The sequence below is a fragment of the Erinaceus europaeus genome, chromosome 23, assembly GCF_950295315.1.
Source record: "Erinaceus europaeus chromosome 23, mEriEur2.1, whole genome shotgun sequence".
Lineage (NCBI taxonomy): Eukaryota > Metazoa > Chordata > Mammalia > Eulipotyphla > Erinaceidae > Erinaceus > Erinaceus europaeus.
In genome coordinates, this window is record NC_080184.1 from 14,575,635 (window position 1) to 14,603,250 (window position 27,616).

Below are 27,616 nucleotides of genomic sequence, written 5' to 3' on the forward strand. Positions count from 1 at the left end.
TCAGGGGGCCAGGCAGTCCGGGGTCCACGAGTCCTGGAGATCCGGGGGTCCGAGGTACAGTATCCGGGTGTCCGGAGGGCTGGGATCCCGGGGTCCGGGGATTTGGAGGTCGGTCCAGGGGGCTCCGGGGGTCGTGGAGGTCCGGGGGTTCCTGGAGGTCTGGGGTCCGAGGTCCCGGGGTCCCCAGGCGGCGCGTACGGGCCGCGCGGCCCCTCCCCAGAAGCAAACTTTGGCGACAACTTCCCGGGCGCCCGACTGGTCCGGCCGGTTCGCGGTCAACTTTCCCACGCGGCGGGGGGGTCGGGGGGGGCTAGGGGCGCGCGCGGGGAGCCCCGGGGCCCCGCACCCCCACTCCCGGGGGTCCCGGCGGGGGCGCGCGGGCCATGCCGGAGCCGGGCCCTGGGGGGGGCGCCCGCCGGCCTAGCGGGGCGCCATGGGGGCGCGGGGGGCCGGGGGCAAAGTTTGCGCGCAAGTTGCGCGGCGCGGGGGCGGCACCCCCCGATCCCCCGGTGCCCCCGGTGCCCCCCGGCCTCCGCGCCTCCGGGGCTCCGGGCCTCGGGCCTGCAGCCGGCCTCCCCGGGCTGGCTCCGGCCTCCGCGGGCGCTGCGGCCTGTGACTCCGCGCGGCCCATGGGCGCGGGGGGCGGGCGGCCGGGCGCGGGGGGCGGGCGCTGGTTGCCCTGGCGACGGCGCCCTTATAAGGACATGGGGTGGCCTGCGCTGGCCGGCGGGGGCGGGGCGCGGCGGCGGCCGGAGCTGGGCCCCCCCGCACCCCACCCCCGCGCGCGCCCTTAACCCCTGCGGCCCCGGCCCCCCGCACCCCGCCCCGGCGCCCCTGGGCACGCCCCCGCGCGCGCGCGCACTCGCCGCCAGCTTGGGGGGGGGCTGGGCTGGGGGAACCGGGGGGCGGCTCTGCCTGGCTTCCTCCGCCGGCGTCCCCGGGGGCTTTGGGGGACCCCCTCCCCCTCCCCGGCTGCTCCCTCCCCGCCCGGAGCCCCTTCGAATCCCCTTGAATTTCCTTTGCTCCGGCCGGGGCTGGGTCGGGCAGATGGCGAGCTGGACACCCCCCTCCCGACCCGCCCTGCCCTGCCCCCGGGGGCCCCCACCCGCTCGCACCCGCGCTCTCGGCGCCCGGGCCCGGTTAACCTTTAACTGCCCGCATGGCCCGAACGGTGACCTTTCACCCCGGGCCTGCGGGGTCTCCGGGTCGTGCCCGCGTGGCCGTCCCCCACCCCAGCTGCTTCCCAGGCGCTGCAGCCCCCCACCCCCAAGTCCGGGTGCCCACCAGTTGGGGTCCCTCGTGGGGGCGGTGATTGGGGGGGGGCTCAGGGACCACCCCCTTCCCGGGCCTGGCTGTGTTTAGGAGGCTTTTGGACTCAGGAAAGACTTGGGGGGGGGAACTCGAAGGAGTCTTCACAAAATGGGGGGCAGACCCCCTTTCCTGGGGGTCAAACTGGATCCTTTGGGGGCGCTGCTGGAGGCCGGGCTGGCACTGAGGAGGTGACCTAAGGCGCCCGGCCTGGGACCTTCCAGAATTGGGGGTTGGGATGGGGGTGGGGGGTCTCAGGAACTGGAGAGGCAGGTTCAGCCAGAAAGGGGGGGCTGGAGTTGGGGGAGGGGGCCTCAGAAGCTATGGTCTGAGCCGGGATGGGGACACGGAGAGTCCCCGAACCCCAGGTTGGCCCGCCCACCCCGCGGACCCCCACCCCCGAGCCAGCCCGCGGCCGGAACAGCGGAGGCCCCGCCCCCGTGACTTCTGACCCCGGCGGCGGCCCGGGGACAAAGGCGCGGGGCCCATCTGCCGCGAGGCACCCGTGGGAACCGGCCCCGCCCCCAGGGCCCCGCATCCCCCCACCCCCGCAGGGCCCGCTCCTGCCCTCCCCCTCCCCCGCGGGCTCCCGCCACCCCTGGACCCCTGGGGACAAAAATGGGGCGAGGGCGCTCCTCGGACCCCCACCACGGGAGACCTCGCCTGCCTCAGTTGCCCCTTTGCACCAGCGCGTGCACGGAGTCCCCAGGGGGCCCCCAAGATCCTGGGAGTCCACGCTCAGGGCGGGTTCCCCCCCCCCCACGCACACACCTGCTCAGGTGCGCCCCCACCCCTCCGCCCTAATCCCAGCTCGGGATCCGACCGCCCCCCACCCCCCGCGGGTCACTACGCTGGGCTCCCTGCCCCGCCCACCAGACCGTGGGTGGGTGTGGTTATGTAAATGAGATGCTAATCACATAGCGGTCCCTTCTCTGCGCTCCACGGCGCCACCTGGCGGAGGGAGACGAAATTGTTCTGGTCTGATAACCGCAGCCTGGGGCCTCCCCCTGCAGGGACCCCTGGACTTTGGCTCAGTACCTCTCTCTCTGTTTTTTTAAATTTTATTTATTTTATCTGAGAGAGATGCAGAGAGAAGCACACACACAGAGAAACACCAGAGGGGCCGGGTGGTGGCGCACCTGGCTGAGCGCACGTGTTACAACGCTCAAGGACCCGGGTTCAAGCCCCCCAGGTCCCCGCCTGCAGGGGGAAAGGTTTGAGATTGGTGAAGCAGGGCTGCGGGTGTCTCTCTGTCTCTCCCCCTTCCTGTCTCCCCCTTCCCTCTCAATTTCTGGCTGTCTCTATCCAATCAAATAAAGATAAAAAATTAATAAAAAAAAAGAGAGAGAGAGAGAAACACCAGAGCACTGCTCAGCTCTGGCTGATGGCGGTGCAGGGAATTGAACCTGGGAGCTAGGAGCCTCAGGCAAGAGAGTCTGTTTGCAAACCATTATGCTGTCTCCCCCTGCCCTTCTCTCTCTATTCTTACTTTTTAAAAAAATATTTGTTTTCCCTGTGGTCCGAGAGGTGGCACAGTGGACAAAACATTGGACTCTCAAGCATGAGGTCCTGAGTTCAATTCCCGGCAGCGCATGCACCAGAGTGATGTCTGGTTCTTTCTCTCTCTTTGCCTATCTTTCTCATTAATAAATAAATAAAATCTTAAAATATATATATTTATTTTCCCTTTTGTTGCCCTTGTGGTTTTATTATGGTAGTTATTATTGTTGTTGTTATTGATGTCATCATTGTTAGATAGGACAGAGAGAAACGGAGAGAGGAGGGGAAGACAGAGAGGGGGAGAGAAGGACAGACACCTGCAGACCTGCTTCACCACCTGGGAAGCGACTCCCCTGCAGGTGGGGAGCCGGGGGCTCGAACTGGGATCCTTATGCCGGTGCTCATGCTTTGCGCCACCTGCGCTTAACCCGCTGCGCCACCGCCCGACCCCCTTTTTTGCTTTTCTCCCCCCCCCCCCCCGCAGAGCCCTGGTAAACTCTGACTGATGGTGGTGCTGGGGACTGAACCTGGGGCCTCAGAGCCTCAAGCAGGAGCATCTTTTGCAGAATTATTATCATTTATTGTTATTATTATTATGTTTTCCCCAGAGTCTCGCTCAGTCCTGCAGCCGACGGTGCTGGAGCTTGAACCCGGGGCCAGGGGCCTCAGGTGGGCGCGTCCCTTGCAGACCCTGTGTCTCTGTGACGCCCTGTGTCTCATTTCTCCTCTCCGTCACCTGAGCTCTGAGCAGGGCCAGTGGCTGCTGTGTGTGGGGACAGGGTGTCGGGGGCCACAGACCCCACGCTCGAGAGGGCAAGGCTCTCACCACTGGGCCACAGAAAGTGGTTTTTTTTATTATTCTCTTTTGTTGCCTTTGTTGTTGTCGTTATTATTGTTGTCATTGTTGGATAGGACAGAGACAATGGAGAGAGGAGGGGAAGACAGAGAGGGGGAGAGAAAGACAGACACCTGCAGACCTGCTTCACCGCCTGGGAAGCGACTCCCCTGCAGGTGGGGAGCCGGGGGCTCGAACCGGGATCCTTACGCCGGTCCTTGAGCTTTGCGCCACCTGCGCTTAACCCGCTGCGCCGCCGCCTGACTCCCAGCAAGTGTTTATTTTCTTTATAGAGATGGCATGAGACACACAGAGACACCACAGCGCCCTTGCCTGCTGTGCTCCCCTCTCCTTCTTCTTTTGTTTTTGTTTTTTGTTTCCAGGTTATTGCTGGGGCTTGGTGCCAGCACTACGAATCCACTGCTCCCTCTCGGAAGCTGTTTTTTTTTTTTTTCTTGTTTTTTTTTTTTTACATTTTATTGAATGGGACAGAGAGAAATTGAGGGAGGTGGGGGAGATAGACAGGGGGAGAGAAAGACAGACACCTGCAGGCCTGCTTCACCCCCTGCAGGTGGGGTGCGGGGCCTTGAACCCGGGTCCTTGCGCTCAGTATATGTGCACTTAGCCGGGTGAGCCGCACCCAGCCCCCACGCAGAAACTTCCAGCCAGCTCTCTGGAGCTTCTCCCCCAGCAGCCTGGTACCGACCGGCTCCAGCACCCCGACATGCGGCCATCGGGGCAGGAGTGGGTGAGGGCGGCTCTACAGGACGGTGCCCCGGGGCCGGGGGGTCGGGGGCTGCCCCCCAGCGCCCAGAGCCCCCTCCAGGGCCTCCAGACCCACCCGCTCCTCCGCCTGCCGGGCCCCCAGCGCCTCCAGCCGCCGCTCCAGCCGCCATTGCTGCTCCTCCTGGCGGCGCTGGGCCCCCCGCACCGCGAGCAGCAGCGCCCTGTGGGGACGGACGAGGGACAGGGACAGATCTGGGGGCTGCTCCCCGGTGGGTGTGGGGGGGACCGGCTAGGGCACTCGGGGCAGCCCCCAACCCCACCTGTGAGCCCGGCAGAGTTCCCGCTGCAGCTCCGAGCACTGAGCCCGCCGGGCACGGCCTTTCTCTGCAGCCTGTGCCAGGTCCCTCCGCAGCAAGCAAGCCTGTTCCTGCAGGGCCCGGCTCCTGGGGATGGGGTGGGACCGGGCGGGGACAGGGGACAGGGGGGACAGGGGAAGGGGAAACAGGGGACAGGGGAAGGGGGCAGGGGGACAGGGGAATGGGGGACAGGGGGCAGGAGAAGGGGACAGGGGAAGGGGGGACCGGGGACGGGGAAGGGGGCAGGGGGACAGGAGAAGGGGGCAGGAGAAGGTGGCAGGGGGACAGGGGGACAGAAGAAGGGGACAGGGGAAGGGGGAACAGGGGACAGGGGAATGGGGGACAGGGGGCAGGAGAAGGGGACGGGGGGAAGGGGGGGCCGGGCACGGGGAAAGGGGCAGGGGGACAGGAGAAGGGGGCAGGGGGACAGGGGGACAGAAGAAGGGGACAGGGGAAGGGGGAACAGGGGACAGGGGAATGGGGGACCGGGGATGGGGAAGGGGGCAGGGGGACAGAGGGACAGGAGAAGGGGGCAGGAGAAGGGGGCAGGGGGACAGGAGAAGGGGGCAGGGGGACAGGGGGACAGAAGAAGGGGACAGGGGAAGGGGGAACAGGGGACAGGGGAATGGGAGACAGGGGAATGGGGGACAGGGGGCAGGAGAAGGGGGCAGGGGGACAGGGGAAGGGGGGACCGGGGATGGGGAAGGGGGAAGGGGGCAGGGGGACAGAGGGACAGGAGAAGGGGGCAGGAGAAGGGGGCAGGGGGACAGGAGAAGGGGGCAGGGGGACAGGGGGACAGAAGAAGGGGACAGGGGAAGGGGGAACAGGGGACAGGGGAATGGGGGACAGGGGAATGGGGGACAGGGGGCAGGAGAAGGGGGCAGGGGGACAGGGGACAGGGGAAGGGGGGACCGGGGATGGGGAAGGGGGCATGGGGACAGGAGAAGGAGGCAGGGGGACAGGGGGACATGGCACAGGACAGGGAGGGTGGACAGGCATAAGGGACGGAGAAGAGGGATGGGATGGGGGACAGAGGAAAGATGGGAGACAGGAGGACAGGGACGGGGGGCAGGGGATGGGGACAGGCGAAGGGGATGGGGATGGTGGACAGGGGGACAGAGGACCAGGACACGGGGGGACAGGCGATGGCGGATAAGCCCAGGACCAAGGACGGGGTGGAGGTGACGGGAGACAGCTTGTCTCAGAACGTCCCCCCTGCCTCCTGGTGACCCCCACGCACAGCCCCCAGCCCAGCACCCACCGGGCACGGCAGGCAGTCAGCTCCTGGGCCAGCTCCTCGGGGTCCCGGGCTTGGGTCCCCAGGCCTCCGGGGACGGCGGGACACCCCTGCAGAGGCAAAGGGGACAGTGACGTCTACCCTGTGCTCCCCCCACCCCACCCAGAACATCCAATAGCGGGTGCAGCCACCCTCCACCCCCACAGAGGGAAAACAGGACATCACAGCTGAAGGGCTGGGAGGAGGGCTTCCTGGAGGAGGCAGCCACTGGGCAGAGGAGTGAGGGAGGGATGGCTGGTAGCATGTGGGCTGTCTGTCTCTGTGTCTCTGTGAATCAGTGAGTCTCTGCAAGGGTAGGCACCCACCGCGGCCTCCTCGTCCTCCTCGTCCTGCTCCCCTCCGCTGCTGTCCCCGCCGGCCGCCCCCTGGCCCCGCTCCCAGCGCAGCTGCTCCAGCAGGAGCCCGTGGGCCGGGCCCAGGGCGCGCACGGCGGCCTCCCGTAGCTCCAGGCTTCGCTTTTCTCTCCGTGCCAGCTGCAAGCTCAGCGCCAGGTCCGCCAGCGCCTCCTGGAGGAGGAAGGGCGGGTGCTGGGGGGGGGTCCCAGGCCAGGGCCCCCAAACCCACAGAAGTCACAGCTGCCAAGTTCCTCAGAGCACGAACTCCTAGCCACACCTCAAAACCCCAGCCCCAGTGTGCCTCCCTCCCTCCCTCCACCCCTCCCACCCTGCCTGCCACTGCCCAGCAGCCCCCCAGAGCCCCCCCGTTACCCGTGTGGCCACCAGGTCCTGCTGGAGCTGCCGCCTCTCCAGTCTGGGCAGGGCCGGGCCGGGCTGGGCATCCAGGACGGCCTGCACCATGGCTTCCGCGTGCATCACGGTGAGCAAGGGCGCCCAGGGGGGCCGGGGCTCTGGGGGGACCCTCACCAGGGCCCCGCGTGCCCGCAGGCGCCCAATGCAGCCCCGGAGCTGGGCAGCCAGCTCCCATGGCTCCGGCCGGTCCACGCTGCTGCCCTCGGGGCTGTGGGGGGGAAGAGGGTGGCGTCCACGCGGGCCGGGGCGGGCACTGTCACCCCGCAGGGCAATGGGACCTCGCCCAACACGGGGAGCCTGCCGGACGCTGCAGTGGGCACTGCCAGGCCAGAGGGTGGACACCAAGCAGGGCACTAGTTGGCACTGCCAAACTGCCAACGGCAGAGGCCATCGCGTCAACCCAGTGGGCACCGCTGATTACTCCAGCATGGTGGGCACCATCACACCAGCCCAATCTTCATTAGAACGTCAGCCCATGGGGCACCACTACTCATGCCAACATGGTGGGCCATGTCATATCTACTCAGTGGGCACCGCTGACCACTCATCCTCACTCACTGGCCACCATCACCCATGGTGGTGACATAGTAAATACCAGCATCTTTGCTCAAGCCAGGATGGCACCCCAGTGCCCACTCTCTGGGAGCCATTACTGATGCCAACATGGTGGCCACTGTCAAACCCAGTGGCCACCGTCTCCCACTGAGGTGGCAGCATCAGCACCATTAGACCCATGGGCACATTGGCTTAAGCCAACATGGCGGACACCGTCATGTCAATGCAATGGAGGCCACCACAGAACACGACCACCATCACACCAGGGCACCACTGGTCAAACCAACATGTCAGCCATCACCAATCCAATGGCCACCGTCTCCCACTGAGGTGGCAGCATCAGCACCATTAGACCCATGGGCACATTGGCTTAAGCCAACATGGCGGACACCGTCATGTCAATGCAATGGGCACCATCGCTCATGACATCTGGCCAGTATCTCTGGTGGGAAACACTGTCCGTGCTCATGTTCCCTTGGGCCCTCTGTCCATTCTGGTGGCTTACAGTGCTGTAGCGGCCAGGTCACTCGAGTCAAGCCCACCACCAGATTGTGGGGTGGGGGCAGCTCTGAGAGCCCCAATCTCCCGTCAGAATCCCCTGAGGAGGGAGCCAGGCGGTATCGCAGTAGGTTAAGCACAGGTGGTGCAAAGCACAAGGAAGGACCGGCTCAAGGATCCCAGTTCGAGCCCCCGGCTCCCCACCTGCAGGGGAGTCGCTTCCCAGGCGGTGAAGCAGGTCTGCAGGTGTCTGTCTTTCTCTCCCTCTCTCTGTCTTCCCCTCCTCTCTCCATTTCTCTCTGTCCTATCTGACAACGATGACATCAATAACAACGACAATAGTAACTACTACAACAAGGGCAACAAAAGGGAGTAAATAAATATTTTTTAAAAAGTCTTTAAAAAAATAAAGAATGCCCTGAGGACCAGCATTCTGGGGTACCTGGGCTGCTGATCCTGTGGGCTCCCTGTGTCCTGAGCAGCCTGCTCTTGTAAAAGCAGCCTCCGGACTTCCTTCTGGGCCGCGTCCAGGTAGCCCCCGGGGACTTCTGCTCCGGGGCCCGGCGTCAGGAGGGGGAGCAGGGCCCCGTAGGCCGCCTCACAGCTCTCGCTGGGGACACAGGATCAGACAGTGAGCATCCAGACACTCCCAGTCCCACCTGGGTCTGGAGCTGGTGGCCCCCTTCCCTCAGTCCGCCCCAATGTCCGTGGGCATTCGTGCTGTGTCCTGGGGGGTCTCCTAGGAGCTGGGGGGGCTCAGCGGGCAGGGTGCACGGACCTGAATTGCAGAGCCAGACGCAGGGCCGTGGCCTCGGCCTCCCGCCGGGAGAGCTGCATGCTGAGCCTTTCACACTGGTCCTTGGAGCCCCGGAGCACGGCTGCCAGCAGGCGGTTGAAGCACTTGAGTTTCTCGATATTCCTGACTCCAGGGACACGGGGAGAGAGAGCGTGTGAAGGCCTGGGGCCTGGGGCGGCACACGCATCACAGCATGCAAGGACCTGGGTTCGAGCCCCTGCTCCCCACCTGCGGGGGGGGGGAAGTTTCACGAGTGGTGAAGAAGGGCTGCAGCTGTCTCTCTCTCTCTCTAAAATATTTCATTTATTAATTTACTTTCCTGAAAAAAATAGTATTATTGGGAGTCGGGCGGTAGCGCAGCGGTTTGAGCGCATGTGGCGCATAGCGCAAGGACCAGTGTAAGGATCCCGGTTCGAGCCCCCGGCTCCCCACCTGCAGGGGAGTCGCTTCACAGGTGGTAAAGCAGGTCTGCAGGTGTCTGTCTTTCTCTCCCCCTCTCTGTCTTCCCCTCCTCTCTCCATGTCTCTCTGTCCTGTCCAACAACAATGTCAATAATAACCACAACAATGTTAAACAACAAGGGCAACAAAAGGGGAAATAAATAAATAAATAAACATAAAAATGTTTTTAAAAGTATTGTCTTTAAAAAAAAAAAAAAGTATTGTCTTTATTGATTGGATAGAGTCAGCCAAAAATTGAGAGCGGAGGGGAAGATAGAGAGGGAGAGAGACCCCTGCAGCCCTGCTCCACCCCTCATGAAGCTGCCCCCTGCAGGTGGGGGCTGGGGGCTTGAACCCGGGTCCTTGTGCCCTGTAACAGGTGCGCTCAATCAGGTGCGCCACTGCCTGGCCCCGTGTCTTATCTCTCTCTCTTGCTATCTCCACACACCCTCTCTCAATTTCTGTCTGTCTGTCCTGTCAAGTGAAATAGGAGGAGAACAGAGATGGCTGTCAGGAGGGTATATTCCTAGTGCCGGTACTCAGCCCCACGGTAACCCTGGAGGCAAAGAAAGAAAGAAAAAGTGAACGCGGGCCAGACACACCCTGGCCCCCAGCCTGCTGCTCCCCACATGCAGAGTCCCCCCGGCCCTGCCCGGCTCTGTGCCCCAGTGTGTGGGTGGGTGGCTGAGGATGTGGCTTTAAGAGCTCACCACTGGGGGCTCCTACCCTCGCAGCTGCTCCTGCCGGGTTTCCATGTGCTGAGTCTCCAGGACCATGGACTGGGTGCGGAGGGGCCCCACCATCTGGGTGCCGGAGCCACCCTGCAGGGGCCGGAGCAGGGGGTGAGCCAGGCAAAGGGGGTCCTGGTGGGGACATGGGTTGGAGTCAATTAGTCACGGACAGACAGTCTGACACTGTGGATTCCGGTCCTTTCCAGCCCCGCCCAGGAACAACTGGATTGGCTTTTATTTTATTTTATTATTTATTTATTTACAGTTTTTTAAAATTTATTTTCCCTGTTGTAGCCCTTGTTTTTATTATTATTGTTGTTATTGATGTTGTCATTGTTGGACAGGACAGAGATAAACGGAGAGAGAGGAGGGGACGACAGAGAGGGGGAGAGAAAGACAGACACCTGCGGACCTGCTTCACCGCCTGGGAAGCGACTCCCCTGCAGGTGGGGAGCCGGGGGCTCAAACCGGGATCCTTATGCCGGTCCTTGTGCTTTGCGCCACCTGCGCTTAACCCGCTGCGCTACCGCCCGACTCCCTATTTTATTTTATTTTATTTTATTTTATTTTATTTTATTTTATTTTATTTTATCTTATGTATTTCTGGAGCAAGTACTTGAGATTTAACCCCTGGGACCTGATTTTATCTCACACTCCCTCTTTCTACCTCTCTCTCTCTGTTTTTGCCTCATTTTCTCTATTTTTCTCTCTTTCTCTTTTATTTCTTTTGGATAGGACAGAGAGAAATTAAGAGGGGAGGGGAAGATAGAAGGGGTGGGGGAGAGAGAGGGGGAAAGGGGAGACGCTACAGCCCTGTTTCACAACTTGTGAAGCTTCCTCTTCATGTCCTCATCTCGTTGGGCCCCCCCTGAGCCCCCCAAAGCAGAGGACGTGTTTGAGACCCTCCAGTCGGCCCTCTCCTCCCTGGAGGCTGCCGTGGCCGCCTGGCACCAGCCCCCAGAGCAGCCCACGGCCGGGGAAGTGGGGGACGGAGGCCAGGGGGACCCCGGGCCCTGTGGGGGACAGGAGGGGTTGGGGGGCTTCCAGGGGGAGGCGGCCCAGCTGGTGGAGAGGAACGGCTGGCTGCGGCTGGCCCTGGGCAGCCGGGAGCGGGAGCTCTTCACCATCTCATGGTGCCTGGGGGCGGGGGGGGGGATTTGAACCCTGGGCTCATGCGTGGCAGATCGAGGGAGGAGGAGAGAGAAGAAGAGCACTCATGTCCCGGCTGCTCCTGGGCAGCAAGCACTCCAAGCCGGGACCCCAACCAGTGAGCTAGCGCTCTGGCCCTGGGGGTCGTGACTTCGGGGTTCACACTCTCACCTGAGCCCCCCAGGGCCCCCCGTCGGCCTCAGGGCTGCTGGAGCCGCTGCCGGAGCCTGGGGCGCCGGGGATCCGGGCAGGTGGCGGGAAGGCTGGCAGCCTCAGCAAGGACCCCTGCAGCTCCCGCACCTGAGGGAGAGGCCGGGCGTCAAGACACAGGGGGGGGGGGGTCCGCACCTGCTCCTCCTCCCTAAGGCCTGGGACCCCCACATCCCTCTTTCCACCCCGACAAAGCACACAGGTGCACATGGGTCCTTTCTCTGCAGACGGGGCCTCACCCCAGAGAGCTCTATCAGGTGAGCTTCCCCTGGTGCCGCTGCGCCTGCCATGTGGTGCCCGGGCTCAGTCCCAGGACCCTCCAACCACTTCCAGGCCCATGGCAACAATGACAGAAGGACCGTGTCTGCTTTGTGCCTGCCCCCCTATCTGCGGTGGCATCAGACGAGGGTTAGATTGGGGGTCACCCCCTCACCTCCCGCTGCAGTGTCTCCTTCTCAGCCTCCACCGCCTGCAGCTCCCCCCTCACGCGGCTCAGCTCCCGCTCCCGGCTGCCCAGGGCCAGCCGCAGCCAGCCGTTCCTCTCCACCAGCTGGGCCACCTCCCCCTGGAAGCCCCCCAACCCCTCCTGTCCCCCACAGGGCCCGGGGTCCCCCTGGCCTCCGTCCCCCACTTCCCCGGCCGTGGGCTGCTCTGGGGGCTGGTGCCAGGCGGCCACGGCAGCCTCCAGGGAGGAGAGGGCCGACTGGAGGGTCTCAAACACGTCCTCTGCTTTGGGGGGCTCAGGGGGGGCCTGGGAAGCTTCCTGGGCCAGCTCAGGGGTGCTGATTGGAAGCCCAACTGGGTCACCGTCGCACCTGTGGGGGGGGGGAGGTAGAAGGTTCTAGAAGGGTAGGGGGACACAGCACAGGGGTTCTGCAGACAGACTCTCCTGCCCGAGGCTCTGGGGTCCCAGGATCAATTCCCAGCACCACAGTCAGCCAGAGCTCAGCAGGACTCTGGGGTGTCTGTCTATCTATCTGTTTATCATCTTTCTTTCTTTCTTTCTTACCAGAGCACTGCTCAGCTCTGGCTTAGGGTGGTGCGGGGGATTGAAACTGAGACTTTGGAGCCTCAGGCATGAGAGTCTGTTTGCAGAACCATTATGCTATCTACCCCCTCTGCCCTCTTTTTTTTTGAAGCATTTATTTATTTTATTTTGTTGCCTTTGTTGTTTTATTGTTGTTGCTATTGATGCTGCCGTTGTTGGACAGGACAGAGAGAAATGGAGAGAGGAGGGGGAGACAGAGAGGGGGAGAGAAAGACAGACACCTGCAGACCTGCTTCACCGCCTGAGAAGCGACTCCCCTGCAGGTGGGGAGCTGGGGGCTCGAACCGGGATCCTCACACGCCTGTCCTTGCGCTTTGTGCCACATGCGCTTAACCCGCTGCGCTACTGCCTGACTCCTCTGTTTATCATCTTTCTGTATCTCTCTTGTTAAAATAAAAAAAGTGTAAAAGAAGGAGGAATAAAAAAAAAAAAAGGCTAGGGAGACAGCATAATGGTTTTTCAAAGAGACTCTCCTGACTGAGGCTCTGAGGCCCGGGTTCAGTTCCCAGCACCACCAGCAGCCAGAACTCAGCAGGATTCTGGGGGAAAAAAATTAAGAAAGAAAAAAAAAAGTTAGAAATGAGAACATTCAGGGTTGCAAGGCCTCAGAAGACACAGAGAGAAGAGCAAGCAGGACCTGGGGCGTGAGTGCCAGGATGGGCACACACAGACGTGGGCCAGCCCACCTGCTCTCCTGTTCTATGGTTTTCGTTGTCACCCTCGCCTCCAGGCAGCCCTCCTGGTTGGCTCCCTCCACCACCTCTTCAGAGATTTCCACCACAGGGGCCAGCTCCACCTGCCGAAGATGGCGAGGGGTCAGGGGCGCGCAGCTCAGAGCCTGGTGGCCAGACCTGAGGTTCCCAGATCTGGGTGTGGTGAGACATGGGGGGGGGGGTCACACTTACAGGTGGCGGCTGCCTCCCTCGACGGCTTCGGGGCCGTGCTGCCCGGGCACTCATGGCTGTGTGGCAAGGCCGCCTTCTCCAGGGAGCCCTCCTGGGTCCTCAGGTCCTAATGACCAGTCTCCCCCAGGGGTTTTGTGGGGGGGGGGGAGCACAGGCCGGCTGTATTTCCCAGACTGGGAAGCTGAGCCACTGGGAGAAGATTCCGGAAGACTGATGCTCCCTTGAATGCCGCCCTGAACAGGCAGCTCACCCCCACTCACCTCTGCTGTGCTTGGTTTTCATTTCCTAGGGCGGGGTGGAGACACCCCTAATTCTGGACCGAGGTGGGGCGCCACCGTCCCCCCTTCCCCCTGCCACTCCAGCCCTGTGGTGGCTCCCCCCTGCACCCCTCAATTCCTCTGCACTTCTGGGGGGTGTCCTGCTCAGAAACTGGGCGAGTCTTGGGGTCCCTGCAGCCGGCACCCCATTCCCTCCCTCCGTCCCTCCGTGGAGCAGGCCTGGGAGGGGACGGGAAGCAGGAAGGCCCCTCCTGCCACGTGACTGGCCATTGTTGTTTCTTCCTCTGGTCTGGGGGGGAGGACAGGGACAGGAACAAGTGTCCAGCCAGGAGGTGCCACTCCCTTCAGAGCCTGAGCTGGCCTGTGGGCACCCTGTGCTGGGGAGGCCGGTGTCCCCGGGGAGGGGGAGGCACCTGGTCCCCAAGGGGGACGGAAGGGGGTCGCAGTTCTCATCGGCCTTCGGGTGCAGATCTGGGTGCAGCCCTGGCTGCAGGCCCCACGCAGGAGCACCGACCCTGGGGAAACTATCAAGGGTGGTGAGCTCTGCAGTCTTGTCTCTCCTCGCTCACCTTTTCTGTCTCTCTCACTCTACCTGGAGGGAAAGAAGAAGAAGAAAAAGAGGAAGAAAAGATGAGCGGCCTCCAGGGGCTAGTCAGTTTTATTTTATATTTTTAAATGTTTATTATTATTTTTCTTTCTTTCTTTCCCTTTTGTTGTTCTTGTTTTTTATTGTTGTTGTAGTTATTATTGTTGTTATTTCTTTTTTAATTTTTTTATTTGTCATATTGGATAGAGACAGAGAGACATGGAGAGAGGAGGGGAAGACAGAGAGGAGGAGAGAAAGACAGACACCCGCAGACCTGCTTCACCGCCTGGGAAGCGACTCCCCTGCAGGTGGGGAGCCGGGGGCTCCAACCGGGATCCTCACGCCGGTCCTTGCGCTTTGCGCCACCTGCGCTTAACCCGCTGCGCTACCGCCCGACCCCCTCGCTGAATATTTATTTGTTAATGAGGGAGGGACAGAAGCAGAGCCTCACTCCAGTACATGAGATTTTTAAGATTAATTTTTAAATTAAATTATCTTTATTTGTTTGATAGAAACAGCCAGAAATCTAAAAAACTACCAGGGCAACAAAAGGGAAAATAAATCAAAGAAAGAAAGATAGGAAGGAAGGAAGAGAGAAACAGCCAGAAATCCAAGAGAAAACGGGGTGATAGAGAAATAGAGAGAGAGAGAGAGAGACACCTGCAACACTACTTTAGCACTTGCAAAGCTTTCCCCCTGCAGGTGGGGACCAGGGACTTGAACCCGGGTCCTTGCGCACTGCAGTGTGTGCGCTCAACCAGGTGCTCCACCACCTGGCCCCAATTTAAAAATTTTATTTCTTATTGGATCAAGACAGAAACTGACAAGGGAGTAGGAGAGAGAGAGAGAGAGAGACAGACAGAGGCAGAGACAGGGCGACACCTGCAGCCCTGCTTCACCACTCCTGAAGCTTCCCCCCTGCAGGTGGGGACCGGGGGCTCGAACCCGGATCTTTGTGCTTCGTGCTGAGAGCCCCACATTTTATCCAAGGTACCAACTCCCCAAATCGTGACCCTGTGGCTTCAAAGTCCTCGGGTGTGGGGCCAGGTCAGGCATCATTCCGTGCCTGGGGCGCTCTGCTCCAGCCCTCCAACCTCCACTCCTCCAAGGCGCTTTGACGTTTGTCGGCAAGGCTCTTCCCCTCCTGCGTTGTCTGCGAAGCTTCTCCAGGCGTCAGTGACAGCTTCTCCACCCAGTCACTCGCCTTCTTTTCACCGGCTTCCTCCAACGTGTGAATAAAGGGAGGGGCTCCGGGCGGACTTGCACAGGGTCTGGGGGCCCCAGGACAGGCCTGCACGAAGAAGGGACGGGGGGTCTTCTGCAACTCCGGTGCAAATATTGTTATGCAACTCCGGTGCAAATGTTGTTATGTGTGGCACGGATGTAAAATGGTGAGCAGAAAGAAATCATTGGAAAATGCCCCCACGCCAGCCGGGGGCCGTCCACACCCGCCTGTCCCCCGCGCAGCTCCGCCGATCACCAATCAGATCTGCCCCTTTCTCCCCCGCCGCCAGGTGCCTGTCCCCTCTTTCCGTCTCAGCATCCCTCGGAGCGGGCGCCCTGCCTCTTCCCCCGCCAATCAGCAGCCAGAAGCCGCGAGCCCCGCCCCCGAGCCCCGGAGCCAAACCCGAGCCAATCGCCCGCCAGCAACCAGTTTAGACCCATCGCCGCGCGTCCAGCTCTGGTCCACCACGGGCCACGCCCCCCGCGCGGTGCCAGCCTATCAGCACCCGCGGCTCGCCCACCCGCGGGCAGGCTGGACTACATTTCCCAGGAGGCGTCGCGGCCGCGTCGCGTCACTTCCGGCGGCGAAGATGGCGGCTCCCTAGCGGAAACCAGCTCTGGCCACGGAGTGCGAGAAGGTGGGCTGCCCGGGGCCCCGACCGCCCCCATCATCCCAGGAACCCGGCCCCTCGACATTGCACGGCTCTGCCCCCCTGAGTCCCGGAGGCCCGGCACCCTTCTACCCCCAGGCGCTCGGAACCCGCGACCCCAGGGGCCTAGCCCTCCGCCCCAGACCCAGGCTTGCGGGAGCCCCGCGCCGCTGCATCCCCGCAGCCTCGCCCCCCACGACTCTAGGGCCGCCGTCTCGTCTCCCTTTTCCAGGGCGATGGCTCCCTGCTGTCGCGTTCCCCATACCCCCCACCCCAGTTATCATCTCCCAGGGATTTCCCACCTGGGCCCCGCAAGTCCCGGCGACCTCGGCCCCATCATCTCACAGACATGCGGGTGCCCGCAAATCCCGGGCACCACGCGCCTTTTTGTTATCGTTATTTTACTTGTTACTGGACGGAGACAGAGACATCAAGAGGGGAGGGGGAGACAGACAGACAGACACCGGCAGCCCTGCTCCACCATTCGTGAAGCTTTTCCCCTGCAGGTGGGGACCAGGGGCCTGAACCCGGGGCCTTGCGCCCCGCCAGCCCCCCGCCCCAGGGCCTCCCCCGCGGTGTAGCCGAGGCTCAGACAGCCGCGGTGTCACTGGCGTCCAGCCGTTGCCCAAAGGCACCTGTCCCCTCAGTTCTGGGCCCCGTCTTCTTGAGGAGACTGGCAAGAGCCCCAGGGCCTGATCCACCTCGAATCACCAAGACCTTCCTTTTTTTTTTTTTTTTAATTTAAATATTTATTTATTCCCTTTTGTTGCCCTTGTTGTTTTATTGTTGTAGTTATTATTATTGTTGTCGTTGTGGGATGGGACAGAGAGACATGGAGAGAGGAGGGGAAGACAGAGAGGGGGAGGGAAAGACAGACACCTGCAGACCTGCTTCACCGCCTGGGAAGCGACGCCCCTGCAGGTGGGGAGCCGGGGCTCGAACCGGGATCCTTAATCCGGTCTTTGTGCTTTGCGCCACGTGCGCTTAACCCGCTGCGCCACCGCCCGCTCCCCACCAAGACCTTCCTGATTCAAGTAGAAAACCCAGCACAGGGGCCGCAGAGGAGGCTCCCCTGGCAGGCAGAGCACACACTTCACCAGTTGTGAGGACCTGGGTTCGAGTCCCCGGCTGACCACCTAGGGGGAAGCCTCGTGAGCAGTGGAGCAGTGCTGGGGTGTCTCCATCTCTCTGCCTCTCCCTCTTTGCTTTTGTAATTTCTGCCTGAAGAAGAAAAATAGCCCACAGGGACTGGTGGGATGTTGCAGGGACCACATTGTAGTGACAAGGGGACAAACAAAGCCCGCAGGGGGCCGGGTTGAGCGCACAGGTCACTGCGCAAGGACCCAGGTTCCAGCCTCCAGCCCCCACCTGCAGGGGGAAAGCTTTGCAAGTGGTGAAGCAGGGCCGCCGGTGTCTCTCTTTCTCCCTCTTCATCTCCCTCCTTCCCTCCTGATTTCTGCCCTTCTCTATCCAATAAACAGATAATAAATAAAGATAGCAAATAATAAATAGGGGCTGGGAGGTGGCACACGTGGTTATCTGCGCATAGTACTAAGAACAAAGACCCGCAAGGATCCTGGTTCGAGCCCCAGGCTCCCCACCTGCCAGGGGGACGTTTCACACTCAGTCGTGACGCAGGTCTGCAGGTGCCCATCTTTCTCCCTCCCTCTCCGTTACCTTCCTCTCCCCTCTCAGTTTCTCTGTCCTAGCCAAAAGAAATCGAAGAAATGGCCACAGGAGCAGTGGGTTTGCGGTGCCGGAACTGAGCACCAGCGATAATCCTGCAGGCAGGAAAAGAAATTGAAAATAAAGGAACCAGTAAAGCCCAGCACGGCCTGTCGCAGGGCTTGAGCTCAAGACCTTCCCCAGTCCAGACGCAGAGTCTCCTGTGTCCATGTCTTTACACCCCAAGGAGAGAACCCTGGCTTCCCCCACGCCTGCACCCTCGGCCATGGAAGTGGCTGAGTCCAGCAGCCCCACGGAGGAGGAGGAGGAGGAGGAGGAGGAAGAGGGAGAGGAGCCATCCCCAGAGCCCAGGCCCCGCACTCGCTCCAACCCGGAGGGGGCCGAGGACCGGTGGGCAGCCGCAGCGAGGGCGAGGGGGAGGCGTCCAGCGCTGAGGATGGGGCCCCAGGGGCCCCCAGCGGCGGCCCCAAGCCCTGGCAGGTGCCCCCGGTGGCCCCCGAGGTGCAGGTGCGCACCCCAAGGGTCAACTGCCCGGAGAAGGTGGTAAGTGGGGAGCCGGCCGGGGAGCGGGGTGGGGAGCGGGGTTCCACGTCCGGTCCTTGCCTCTGGGGAGCCCCTGTGCAGGCGGCCCCCCTCCCCGGGATTCAGGGTCACACCACTGACCCGAGGCCTGTCGGGCTGGCTCTGGGGGCTCTGGGGAGGGTCCTCCCTGCTCTTCCGGCCTCTGGGGGCCCTGTGTTCTTGGCTGGTGGCCGCACCCTCTCTCTCTTTGTTTAATTGATTGGTGAACAAGAAAAGCCCAGAAAGCTGGCACATAATGGAACTCAGGACCCCGTGCCAGGGTCGGTGCTTTCTCCTGCGCCCCATCCCCACCCACATCCCCATCCCATCCCCATCCATCCACATCCCATCTCATCCCATCCCCATCCCATCCCATCCCATCCATCCCCATCCCATCCATCCCCATCCCATCCCATCCATCCCCATCCCATCCCATCCATCCCCATCCCATCCCCATCCCATCCCATCCATCCCTATCCCATCCATCCCTATCCCATCCATCCCCATCCCATCCCATCCCCATCCCATCCCCATCCCATCCCCATCCCATCCCATTCATCCCCATCCCATCCCCATCCCATCCCATCCCATCCCCATCCCATCCCCATCCCATCCCCATCCCATCCATCCCCATCCCATCCATCCCCATCCCATCCATCCCCATCCCATCCATCCCCATCCCATCCCATCCCATCCCCATCCCATCCCCATTCCCATCCATCCCCATCCCATCCCATCCCCATCCCACCCCATCCCATCCCATCCATCCCCATCCCATGCCATCCATCCCCATCCCATCCATCCCCATCCCATCCATCCCCATCCCATCCCAATCCCATCCCCATCCCATCCCCATCCCATCCCATCCCCATCCCATGCATCCCCATCCCATCCCCATCCATCCCCATCCCATCCATCCATATCCCATCCATCCCCATCCCATCCCCATCCCATCCCCATCCCATCCCCATCCCATCCATCCCCATCCCATCCCCATCCCATCCCATCCATCCCCATCCCATCCCCATCCCATCCCATCCATCCCCATCCCATCCCATCTCATCCCATCCCCATCCCATCCCCATCCCATCCATCCCCATCCCATCCATCCCCATCCCATCCCCATCCCATCCCCATCCCATCCCCATCCCATCCATCCCCATCCCATCCATCCCCATCCCATCCCCATCCCATCCCCATCCCATCCCATCCCATCCCCATCCCATCCTCATCCCATCCATCCCCATCCCATCCATCCCCATCCCATCCATCCCCATCCCATCCCCATCCCATCCCCATCCCATCCCATCCCCATCCCATCCCCATCCCCATCCCATCCATCCCCATCCCATCCATCCCCATCCCATCCATCCCCATCCCATCCCATCCCATCCCATCCCCATCCCATCCCATCCCCATCCCCATCCCATCCCATCCCCATCCCCATCCCCAACCCCATCCCATCCCCATCCCCATCCCATCCATCCCCATCCCATCCATCCCCATCCCATCCCCATCCCCATCCCCATCCCCATCCCATCCCATCCCCATCCCCATCCCCATCCCATCCATCCCCATCCCATCCCCATCCCCATCCCCATCCCCATCCCATCCATCCCCATCCCATCCATCCCCATCCCCATCCCCATCCCATCCCCATCCCATCCCCATCCCATCCCATTCATCCCCATCCCATCCCCATCCCATCCCATCCCCATCCCATCCCCATCCCATCCCCATCCCATCCATCCCCATCCCATCCATCCCCATCCCATCCATCCCCATCCCATCCATCCCCATCCCATCCCATCCCATCCCCATCCCATCCCCATTCCCATCCATCCCCATCCCATCCCATCCCATCCCCATCCCCATCCCACCCCATCCCATCCCATCCATCCCCATCCCATCCCATCCCCATCCCATCCATCCCCATCCCATCCCCATCCCATCCCAATCCCATCCCCATCCCATCCCCATCCCATCCATCCCCATCCCATCCCATCCCCATCCCATCCCCATTCCCATCCATCCCCATCCCATCCCATCCCATCCCCATCCCCATCCCACCCCATCCCATCCCATCCATCCCCATCCCATCCATCCCCATCCCATCCATCCCCATCCCATCCATCCCCATCCCATCCCCATTCCCATCCATCCCCATCCCATCCCATCCCATCCCCATCCCCATCCCACCCCATCCCATCCCATCCATCCCCATCCCATCCCCATCCCATCCATCCCCATCCCATCCATCCCCATCCCATCCCAATCCCATCCCCATCCCATCCCCATCCCATCCATCCCCATCCCATCCCATCCCATCCCCATCCCATCCCCATTCCCATCCATCCCCATCCCATCCCAATTCCCATCCATCCCCATCCCATCCCATCCCATCCCCATCCCATCCATCCCCATCCCATCCATCCCCATCCCATCCCAATCCCATCCCCATCCCATCCCCATCCCATCCCCATCCCATCCATCCCCATCCCATCCATCCATATCCCATCCATCCCTATCCCATCCATCCCCATCCCATCCCCATCCCATCCCCATCCCATCCCCATCCCATCCATCCCCATCCCATCCCCATCCCATCCCATCCCATCCATCCCCATCCCATCCCCATCCCATCCCATCCATCCCCATCCCATCCCATCTCATCCCATCCCCATCCCATCCCATCCCATCCCCATCCCCATCCCATCCATCCCCATCCCATCCCCATCCCCATCCCATCCATCCCCATCCCATCCATCCCCATCCCATCCCCATCCCCATCCCCATCCCATCCATCCCCATCCCATCCCCATCCCCATCCCCATCTCCATCCCATCCATCCCCATCCCCATCCCCATCCCCATCCCATCCCATCCCCATCCCATCCATCCCATCCATCCCATCCCATCCCCATCCCATCCCCATCCCATCCATCCATCCATATCCCATCCATCCCTATCCCATCCCATCCCCATCCCATCCCCATCCCCATCCCATCCATCCCCATCCCATCCCCATCCCATCCCATCCCCATCCCCATCCCCTCCATCCCCATCCCCATCCCCTCCATCCCCATCCCATCCCATCCCCATCCCCATCCCACCCCATCCCATCCCCATCCCATCCATCCCCATCCCATCCCCATCCCATCCCCATCCCATCCCCATCCCACCCATCCCATCCCCACCCATCCCATCCCCATCCCCATCCCCATACCATCCCATCCCACCCCATCCCATCCATCCCCATCCCATCCCAATCCCATCCCCATCCCATCCCCATCCCATCCATCCCCATCCCATCCCATCCCCATCCCATCCCCATTCCCATCCATCCCCATCCCATCCCACCCATCCCCATCCCCATCCCACCCCATCCCATCCCATCCATCCCCATCCCAACCATCCCCATCCCATCCATCCCCACCCATCCATCCCCATCCCATCCCCATTCCCATCCATCCCCATCCCATCCCATCCCATCCCCATCCCCATCCCACCCCATCCCATCCCATCCATCCCCACCCATCCCCATCCCATCCATCCCCATCCCACCATCCCCATCCCATCCCAATCCCATCCCCATCCCATCCCCATCCCATCCATCCCATCCCCATCCCATCCCACCCCATCCCATCCCCATTCCCATCCATCCCCATCCCACCCAATTCCCATCCATCCCCATCCCATCCCATCCCATCCCCATCCCATCCATCCCCATCCCATCCATCCCCATCCCATCCCAACCCATCCCCATCCCATCCCCATCCCATCCCCATCCCATCCATCCCCATCCCATCCATCCATATCCCATCCATCCCTATCCCATCCATCCCCATCCCATCCCCATCCCATCCCCATCCCATCCCCATCCCATCCATCCCCATCCCATCCCCATCCCATCCCATCCCATCCATCCCCATCCCATCCCCATCCCATCCCATCCATCCCCATCCCATCCCAACCATCCATCCCCATCCCATCCCATCCCATCCCCATCCCCATCCCATCCATCCCCATCCCATCCCCATCCCCATCCCCATCCCATCCATCCCCATCCCATCCCAATCCCATCCCCATCCCATCCCCATCCCATCCATCCCCATCCCATCCCAACCCATCCCCATCCCATCCCCATCCCATCCATCCCCATCCCATCCCAATCCCATCCATCCCCATCCCATCCCATCCCATCCCCATCCCCATCCATCCCCATCCCCATCCATCCCCCATCCCATCCCAATCCCATCCCCATCCCATCCCCATCCCATCCCCATCCCATCCATCCCCATCCCATCCATCCATATCCCATCCATCCCTATCCCATCCATCCCCATCCCATCCCCATCCCATCCCCATCCCATCCCCATCCCATCCATCCCCATCCATCCCCATCCCATCCCATCCCATCCCATCCCATCCCCACCCCATCCCATCCACCATCCCCATCCCATCCCATCTCATCCCATCCCCATCCCATCCCATCCCATCCCCATCCCCATCCCATCCATCCCCATCCCATCCCCATCCCCATCCCATCCATCCCCATCCCATCCATCCCCATCCCATCCCCATCCCCATCCCCATCCCATCCATCCCCATCCCATCCCATCCCCATCCCCATCTCCATCCCATCCATCCCCATCCCATCCCCATCCCCATCCCCATCCCATCCCATCCCCATCCCATCCATCCCATCCATCCCATCCCATCCCATCCCATCCCCATCCCATCCATCCATCCATATCCCATCCATCCCTATCCCATCCCATCCCCATCCCATCCCCATCCCCATCCCATCCATCCCCATCCCATCCCCATCCCATCCCATCCCCATCCCCATCCCCTCCATCCCCATCCCCATCCCCTCCATCCCCATCCCATCCCATCCCATCCCCATCCCATCCCCATCCCATCCCCATCCCATCCATCCCCATCCCATCCCCATCCCATCCCCATCCCATCCCCATCCCATCCCATCCCATCCCCATCCCATCCCATCCCCATCCCCATCCCCATACCATCCCATCCATCCCCATCCCATCCATCCCATCCCATCCCATCCCCATCCCCATCCCCATCCCCATCCCATCCCATCCCATCCCCATCCCCATCCCCATCCCATCCCCATCCCATCCCCATCCCATCCCATCCCATCCCCATCCCATCCCCATCCCATCCATCCCCATCCCATCCCATCCCATCCATCCATCCATATCCCATCCATCCCTATCCCATCCCATCCCCATCCCATCCCCATCCCCATCCCATCCATCCCCATCCCATCCCCATCCCATCCCCATCCCATCCCCATCCCCATCCCCATCCCCATCCCCTCCATCCCCATCCCATCCCATCCCCATCCCCATCCCATCCCCATCCCATCCCATCCCATCCCCATCCCATCCCCATCCCATCCCATCCCATCCCCATCCCATCCCATCCCCATCCCCATCCCCATACCATCCCCATCCCATCCCCATCCCATCCATCCCCATCCCATCCCATCCCCATCCCCATCCCATCCCCATCCCATCCCATCCCATCCCATCCCCATCCCATCCCCATCCCATCCCATCCCATCCCATCCCCATCCCATCCCATCCCCATCCCCATCCCCATACCATCCCCATCCATCCCCATCCCATCCATCCCCATCCCATCCCATCCCCATCCCCATCCCCATCCCCATCCCATCCCATCCCATCCCCATCCCCATCCCATACCATCCCCATCCCATCCCCATCCCATCCATCCCCATCCCATCCCCATCCCATCCATCCATCCATATCCCATCCATCCCTATCCCATCCCATCCCCATCCCATCCCCATCCCCATCCCATCCATCCCCATCCCATCCCCATCCCATCCCATCCCCATCCCCATCCCCATCCCCTCCATCCCCATCCCATCCCATCCCCATCCCCATCCCATCCCCATCCCATCCCCATCCCATCCATCCCCATCCCATCCCCATCCCATCCCCATCCCATCCCCATCCCATCCCCATCCCATCCCATCCCATCCCCATCCCATCCCATCCCCATCCCCATACCATCCCCATCCCATCCCCATCCCATCCCATCCATCCCCATCCCATCCCCATCCCCATCCCCATCCCCATCCCCATCCCCATCCCCATCCCCATCCCCATCCCCATCCCCATCCCCATCCCCATCCCCATCCCCATCCCCATCCCCATCCCATCCATCCCATCCCATCCCATCCCATCCCATCCCGGGCTGCAGAAACCAGTGTGCCGGCTGCCTGGGGGCTGGGGCCCCCGCCTCACACCCGCCCTGCCCGCAGGTCATCTGCCTCGACCTGTCAGAGGAGATGTCCCTGCCCAAGCTCGAGTCCTTCAATGGGTGAGTGGCCGGTCCCGTGTGCCCAGAGGGCGGAGCCGAGGTTGTGGCCCCCTGTGGGAGGGGAGGGTGAGCGCGGTCTGGAGCCCAGGGCGCCCCCTCCCGCTCCCCGCACCCCCACCCGCAGCTCCAGAACCAACGCCCTCAACGTGTCGCAGAAGATGATTGAGATGTTCGTGCGCACCAAGCACAAGATCGACAAGAGCCACGAGTTCGCGCTGGTGGTGGTCAGCGACGACACGGCCTGGGTGAGGCGGGGGCGGGGCCTGGCGGGGCGGGGAAGGGGGCGGGGTCACGACTAGGGGTGGGGTGGGCGTGGCCCCAGTGGGTGAGGCGGGGCGGCAGGGGGCGGGGTCACGACTAGCCCCCCGGAGTGGGCGTGGCCCAGGTGGTGGGGCGGGGGCGGAGTCACGACTAGGGACCCCTGAGTGGGTGGGTGGGCGGGGCCAGGGAAGGGGGCGGCACCAACCCAGGCCCCGCCTGCCTCCGCACAGCTGTCGGGCCTGACCTCTGACCCGCGCGAGCTCTGCAGCTGCCTGTACGACCTGGACACGGCTTCCTGCTCCACCTTCAGTATCCTGCCCCCGGCCCCCGGCCCCCCGCCCCCGACTCCGCAGACCAGATTCCTGGGAGGGGTGGGGTAGCCTGGCCCCTGATTCTGCTGGGTCCGCCCCCAGGGCCTCAGCCTCCCCAGCTGTTGAAGGGGGACAGCCCTACCTCCATCCAGATAGAGCCGTCCTGTCCTTGCTACCGAGGGCCCTGAGCGGGGCGGACCCACACCCGGCAGGGCGGGACGGGTGCTCCATCAGCTGGGCCCCCGAGCTGGTCCTCACCCCGCCCGCCCCGGCCCCACTCTGCCCCGACCTTCTCCTTAGCGGCCCCCAGATCTGGAAGGCCTGTTCAGCCTCATGTGAGTGTGCTCGGCCGGGTCCTCCCTGCATTTCTCCACCCCCCGGGTTTGAACCCAGGGCCGCCTGTAGCCCTAGTCAGCTGTCTGCTGCCTCCTCCCCCCCTCGTCTTTGTCTTTATTGTCACTTTTTAATTTTTTACACTTATTTTCCCTTTTGTTGCCCTTGTTTTGTTATTATTGTTGTTGATGTCATCGTTGTTGGCTAGGACAGAGAGACACGGAGAGAGGAGGGGAAGACAGAGAGGGGGAGAGACAGACAGACACCTGCAGACCTGCTTCACCGCCTGGGAAGCGACTCCCCTGCAGGTGGGGAGCCGGGGGCTCGAACCGGGATCCTGACGCCGGTCCTTGCGCTTTGCGCCACGTGCACTTCACCCGCTGCGCCACCGCCCGACTCCGGATATTTATTTTAATGACAGATATACAGAGAGAGGGAAGAGCGGGAGAGAAAGGGCCCAGAGCCCTGCTCAGCTCTGGCTGCTGGTGGTGCTGGGAACTGAACCTGGGGCCTCGGAGCCTCCAGCAGGCAGGAGAATCTCTTGCAGAACCCCTGTGCCGTCTCCCCCGCCCTACAATCGATTTTTCGGGGCCGGGTAGTGACGCATGTCACCATGCTGGAGCACCTCGCTTCAGCGCCCCAGCCCCCACCGCCAAGGGAGCCTCCCGACCCGAGAGGTGGAGCGGGGCTGTGGGTCTTTCTCTGTCGGAAGAAAGAAGAAAGGGCCGTTGGGCGGGTGGCCTGGGGAGGGTCTGACCCCCGCCCGCCCCGCAGCCAGCAGAAGACGGAGCTGCCCAGCCCGCAGCACGTGCAGACCATCCCCCCGCCCTACGTGGTGCGGGCCATCCTGCTGCACAGCCGGCCCCCGCGCCAGCCGCAGTTCTCGCTCACGGAGCCCATGAAGGTGGGTGGGTGGGTGTGGGCGCGGGGCGGGTGGGGCAGGGGGGCCGGGCGCGGGGACCCCTCTCCCAGCTGCCCCTCCCACCACCCGCAGAGGATGTTCCAGTGCCCTTACTTCTTCTTCGACGTGGTCTACATCCACAACGGCGCCGCCGAGGAGAAGGCGGAAGACATGAGCTGGAAGGTGGGTGGCGCCCAGGGTGCGGAGCTGCCGTCTCTCGGTCTGGTGGTCCCCGCAGCTCCTCAGCGGCTGTCTCCCGCCCATCGCCCCAAGCCTCTTGGCCACTGCTGGCTACGGGGGTGGGTCCCCGATGCCCCCCGACTCCTTCTACATTGTGTCCTTTGCCTTTACTCCTCTCGCCTGCCTGGGCTCCTCAGCCAGCTGTGCAGGGGGAACTGAGGCTTCCTCCAGGAAGCCCTTGGGGTTTGCCCCAGAAAACCCCGGCTGCTAATGTCCACCGTCTCCCTCCCCACTGTCTCTCCCCAGGACATGTTCGCCTTCATGGGCAGCCTGGACGCCAAGGGCACCAGCTACAAGTACGAGGTGGCGCTGGCGGGGCCGGCCCGGGAGCTGCACAACTGCATGGCGAAGCTGCTGGCACACCCTCTGCAGCGGCCCTGCCAGAGCCACGCGGCCTACAGCCTGCTGGACGACGAGGGCGACTCCGCCGAGGTGGAGGTCACCGTCTGAGCCCCGTCCCATCCCCACGGGGTGCCCAGACTCTGCTCTGAGGGACCCCGGGGCTTCCGCGAGGCCCCCAGGAGGGGACCGAGGCCCCAGGAAGCTTAACGGGGACCCTGGGTGCCGACCCCACCGTGCCTGCCGTCCACACCCCGCTTCCTGCTCCCCAGCCTGACATGACAATAAACCCCCGAGAAGAGCAGCGAGCTCCAGGCCTCCACTCTGTGGGTGAGGGCAGGGGGTGCCCACCACAAAACTGGGGTGAGGAGAACGGGGCTGGCGGCTGGGTCTCGGGCCCGGGACCCCGTGAACCACAGTGGTGCCCTGTGGCTCTCTGTTATCTCTGTCTCTGTCATAGGAAATAAAGACAAAATGTCTGCATCTGTCTCTTCAGCCTCACAGCGGCCCCTCGGGTTTGGGGTCCCCGGTTTATTTTATTTTATTTTTAAATAGTTTATTTATTTATTAATGAGAGGGATAGGAGGAGAGAGAAAGAACCAGACATCACTCTGGTACATGTGCTGCTGGGGATCGAATTCAGGACCTCCTGCTTGAGAGTCCAAAGCTTTCCCACTGCGCCACCTCCCGGGTCACGGTCCCTGGGTTAATTCCCAGCATCGCGGGTGTCCGAGATATTCGCTCACAGATGGAAATATTAGAAAGG

General features: G+C 62.3%; 2 protein-coding genes across 5 annotated transcripts; one reads left to right on the forward strand and one right to left on the reverse strand.

Annotated features, from left to right (window-relative positions):
* Nucleotides 1–3,292: 3,292 nt before the first annotated feature.
* On the reverse strand, nt 3,293–13,582 carry USHBP1 (USH1 protein network component harmonin binding protein 1). 4 transcript variants are annotated; one of them, XM_060182316.1, is made up of 12 exons: nt 13,104–13,582; nt 12,885–12,994; nt 11,584–11,965; nt 11,112–11,240; nt 9,787–9,881; nt 8,603–8,743; nt 8,267–8,434; nt 6,730–6,979; nt 6,328–6,528; nt 5,987–6,072; nt 4,690–4,796; nt 3,295–4,590 (listed from the first exon to the last, which is right to left on the reverse strand). In XM_060182316.1, the coding sequence occupies exons 1-12, from the start codon at nt 13,155–13,157 to the stop codon at nt 4,265–4,267; spliced, it is 2,049 nt and encodes a 682-aa protein (XP_060038299.1). In that variant the 5' UTR covers nt 13,158–13,582; the 3' UTR covers nt 3,295–4,264. The 4 variants fall into 4 exon arrangements, with proteins under 4 accessions (XP_060038301.1, XP_060038299.1, XP_060038298.1 ...); XM_060182315.1 differs by having other exon boundaries at nt 3,296–4,590; nt 9,787–9,923; XM_060182317.1 differs by having other exon boundaries at nt 4,264–4,590; nt 4,690–4,812; nt 9,787–9,923.
* A 2,090-nt stretch (nt 13,583–15,672) lies between these two features.
* On the forward strand, nt 15,673–27,339 carry BABAM1 (BRISC and BRCA1 A complex member 1). Its single transcript, XM_060182381.1, is given in 10 exon segments — nt 15,673–15,829; nt 17,754–17,916; nt 17,919–18,070; nt 24,407–24,465; nt 24,590–24,710; nt 24,957–25,035; nt 25,348–25,372; nt 26,145–26,274; nt 26,365–26,454; nt 26,758–27,339. Coding segments are annotated over 9 exon segments (984 nt in total). The 5' UTR covers nt 15,673–15,829; nt 17,754–17,792; the 3' UTR covers nt 26,962–27,339.
* Nucleotides 27,340–27,616: the final 277 nt, after the last annotated feature.

Excerpts from the sequence above, each read along its gene's own strand:
- USHBP1 (XM_060182315.1), bottom strand. The coding sequence starts at position 13,157 with ATGAGTGCCCGGGCAGCACGGCCCCGAAGCCGTCGAGGGAGGCAGCCG. Across the intron at positions 12,995-13,103 it reads GAGGGAGGCAGCCGCCACCT|GTGGAGCTGGCCCCTGTGGT; the intron begins GTAAGTGTGACC and ends CATCTTCGGCAG. Across the intron at positions 8,744-9,786 it reads CGGCAGGAGCAGCTGCGAGG|GAATATCGAGAAACTCAAGT; the intron begins GTAGGAGCCCCC and ends CCCTGGAGTCAG.